This window comes from Thalia democratica, unplaced genomic scaffold (assembly GCF_965202585.1).
Source record: "Thalia democratica unplaced genomic scaffold, ktThaDemo2.hap1.1 HAP1_SCAFFOLD_394, whole genome shotgun sequence".
NCBI classification, from domain to species: Eukaryota; Metazoa; Chordata; class Thaliacea; order Salpida; family Salpidae; genus Thalia; species Thalia democratica.
Window position 1 is genome coordinate 29,374 of NW_028139463.1, and position 3,143 is coordinate 32,516.

A 3,143-nucleotide genomic window follows, 5' to 3' on the forward strand; every position below is an offset into this window, starting at 1 on the left:
GTTAAATCAATTTTTTTACAATTAATTAATGGTTAATTGTGTGGAAAATAGCTTTGGTCATTTAATTTGGATTTATTGTGTAATTCCTAATTGTGGTTAAGTAAGCCGTAGACACAATTTGTGTTATAGTATTCATCAAATTATATATATATATAATTAACTCATTATTTATATCAATTTGTACATAAAATAAAAGTTAACTATGATAAATATGATTGCAGAATATATTCAAATATACAATCATTTTATAAACTATTTATTTTTCTTTTATTGACTTTTAAAACTAAAACACACAATAAACAATTTTTCACTTCATCAAACTTGTTAACCATGAAGGTTTAAGAAAAAATATAGTTCAACATAAGTAAAACTTGTCAATGAAAATACTTTAAACGAATTTGTACGCAATCCAAAGTACTAGAGATTTTTAAACATTTTATTGTTGCTTGCTTTAATAATGGGTTTAAATTTTCCAAAAAAAATTCATTAGTTTTGCCGTCAACAAAAACATTTAAAAGTGTCTTTGAACAATTTCACAGAAGCTGCGCGGAACTTTTTGTTGAAAACGTTGTAGATCACTATGTTCCAAAAGGAGTTGGTGGCCAAAAAAGCGATGCATATGTGGGAAAGGGCAGGATTGTAATAATTACTGATATCGTTGTTCTTCATCTTTAAAAAGTAAAAGTAAACGTAGCTGCCCAGAGTCGGTAGCAAGCTGAAGCTGAAGGCGCAAACCATCACGACCAAAACGTACGACATTTGCTTCTCGGCGGACAATTGCGCCTTTTGCACCCTGCGGTTGAGCTTTTCGACCTTTTGTAACTTCTTTTGAGACTCAGTAATGTCAAGGTGGTGAAAAACAGCAGTAAAAAGAATGGGATGAAAAGCACTATCGCATGAAACTTTTGTATGGCGCTCTCGAAAGTGCAGTTCAAGCAGGGCTGCAGGATCGGAGCATTTTCAAAGTTGTTCAACACGAAAATGGAAATATAGTTCAGCGTTGTGTAGACAAAAGTGACAGTCACCCAAATGAGAACGGACACGATTTTTGCCGACCTTCTGGTTTTCGCTTTTTTGTACCTGAGAGGAAAAGTCAGCGCAAAGAACCTGTCGGCCGCGAGAAAAACTAACGAAACGATCGACACGAATATCGTTATCGGCATGCCGATCAGTTTGAAGACCACCATGATGTTGAAGAACACCGACGTTTCGTCGTACGAGTTCGAAATGACCCTCATGGAGTCTACGTCGTAGTCATATACGGTAGTATTACTTTTGTTTTCGTGCGAAACTTTTAGACCGAATTTTAAGACCTTGGACAAGCGAATGTCCTCGGAAAATAGATAAACGCCGTACTCTAAAACGTGTAACTGATGCTGAATCCCCAAATAATGTCCGCGACCGCGATGGAACACTTGTACACGTATTGGCTGTGACGTAGCTCCTTCGACTTCCGGATGATGTAGATGACAAGGGTGTTTCCCACGACCGAAACTATTCCGACGATGAAATACAGAACTATGTACAGCATGGACAGAAATTTATCCCTAAAATAACATTTAGTAAAAAGTCTTTTTAAAGCTAACATAAAGCAAAAAAATGCTGTACAGTACACCTATATACATCAGATTGTTCAATTAAACCAATCTTCACTTAGCCGGCTTAGAAGGGCTTTTAAATACTTCCATTTAAAATAAGGTACATATATTGCATTTTCAAATTGGCTCTGTAAATATTAAATTATTGGAACAAATCTAATTCTACTTGTTTTAATACATAGGATTAAATGAGGCGTTTTAGACAGAAACTATCGCTTGTATATTGTGTAAAAGTTAAAAATATACTAGAACAGGGTCACATATGTTATTTAAAACTATATGATAAATCAGTCTACTGTGAAAAAAGCAAAGAAAGGTATAAATTTTTAAAAGTTTAGTTATCATTTTAAAACTATCCACAAAGTTAAACAAAAGCTTTTTAGCGAATGTATGACAAAACAATATACTTGAGTAATTTTAAACGACCTTTAGAGCTATATCAGATCAGAACATGTTACAAAAATTACTTTAAAAAGTAGTCTCTAATACAAAGAATTTATGTTTTTTTTTTTTTTTTTGTTTTTTTTTATTACTCAAATATTTTAAGCTTAGAGTTAAAAAAAAATTAAACTCAAAGGTATTTTTGAAGTTATTAATTTAATTCTTTAACTTAACTAACCGTCTGCTAAAAAATGCCGTCCAAGAATTTTGCTCAAAAACATTTTCGGCTTCAAAAGTTACGTTTGGAAATTCTAAATCGAAAAACAACACAAAACTTTTAACATGATAGACATGACTTGTCTTGTGTTCGTAATACCCGTACAAACTACAAAAACATTTGCGTTTGTGTGAGATTGTTCAACGTTTTGTTTTTTAATTTTATCTGACTGCACAGTTCTGTTATATGGTTTTCGTCATACTCAGATCCAAATTGTCTAAAAACTTTCTTTTTCAGTTTGTAATAGTTAATGTTGCTGCTAAATGGGTAGGCTAAAGGACAACTTAAGTCAACTCTAGTCCAATAAAAACTTTCTAAATCCGGATAGAAGTTTTCTTTTATTCGAAAATTTTCGAAATATGTTGCACAATAACAGCATGTTTTAGTATCCATAAGTTTGTTACAGTTTTGATTGTACGTCGTCACGTTATCCAGACTTGAAAAAACAGTCACGTTTTTATATAGCTGCGTTTCACAATACTGCTTAACCCCACTAACGGTAGTTGGAAAATCTTCTGTTAATGCCACATCAGAAAAATTATTTGCAACAGTGTGTTGTTTACAGCTGACAAGCTGTTCTAACAACAACCAAGTCCATAAAATGCTTAAGAAAATCATTATTCAAAGTTATAGAAAGGTAATATGTGTGTCTGTAAAGTATACTTTCTTATTGACTTAATGTTTTGTTATAAGCACTGAATAAACAGTAGCAAGTGCTAAGCTTAATTTACAAACAGTTGCTGTATTAAAACATCTAGTTTAAAAGTTTGTAAACAATATACAGTTTATTGTATAAAACAAACTTTGCATGTGTTCCGGACTTAATGCTTTAAACACCATGTCTTCCTCAGAATGGTGTTTGTTAGTGCAAAAATAGTGAAAAATGA

At 32.5% G+C, this 3,143-nt stretch overlaps 1 protein-coding gene across 1 annotated transcript; it reads right to left on the reverse strand.

Annotated features, from left to right (window-relative positions):
• Window positions 1–620: 620 nt before the first annotated feature.
• On the reverse strand, window positions 621–2,892 carry LOC145846284 (melanocortin receptor 4-like). The gene is made up of 3 exons (XM_082953162.1): window positions 2,218–2,892; window positions 1,365–1,547; window positions 621–1,305 (listed from the first exon to the last, which is right to left on the reverse strand). Exons 2-3 carry the CDS (start codon window positions 1,529–1,531, stop codon window positions 738–740), a joined length of 735 nt encoding a protein of 244 aa, XP_082809288.1. The 5' UTR covers window positions 1,532–1,547; window positions 2,218–2,892; the 3' UTR covers window positions 621–737.
• Window positions 2,893–3,143: the final 251 nt, after the last annotated feature.

Excerpts from the sequence above, each read along its gene's own strand:
- LOC145846284 (XM_082953162.1), bottom strand. The coding sequence starts at position 1,531 with ATGCTGTACATAGTTCTGTATTTCATCGTCGGAATAGTTTCGGTCGTG. Across the intron at positions 1,306-1,364 it reads GGATTCAGCATCAGTTACAC|ATTCGGTCTAAAAGTTTCGC; the intron begins GTTTTAGAGTAC and ends CAAGGTCTTAAA.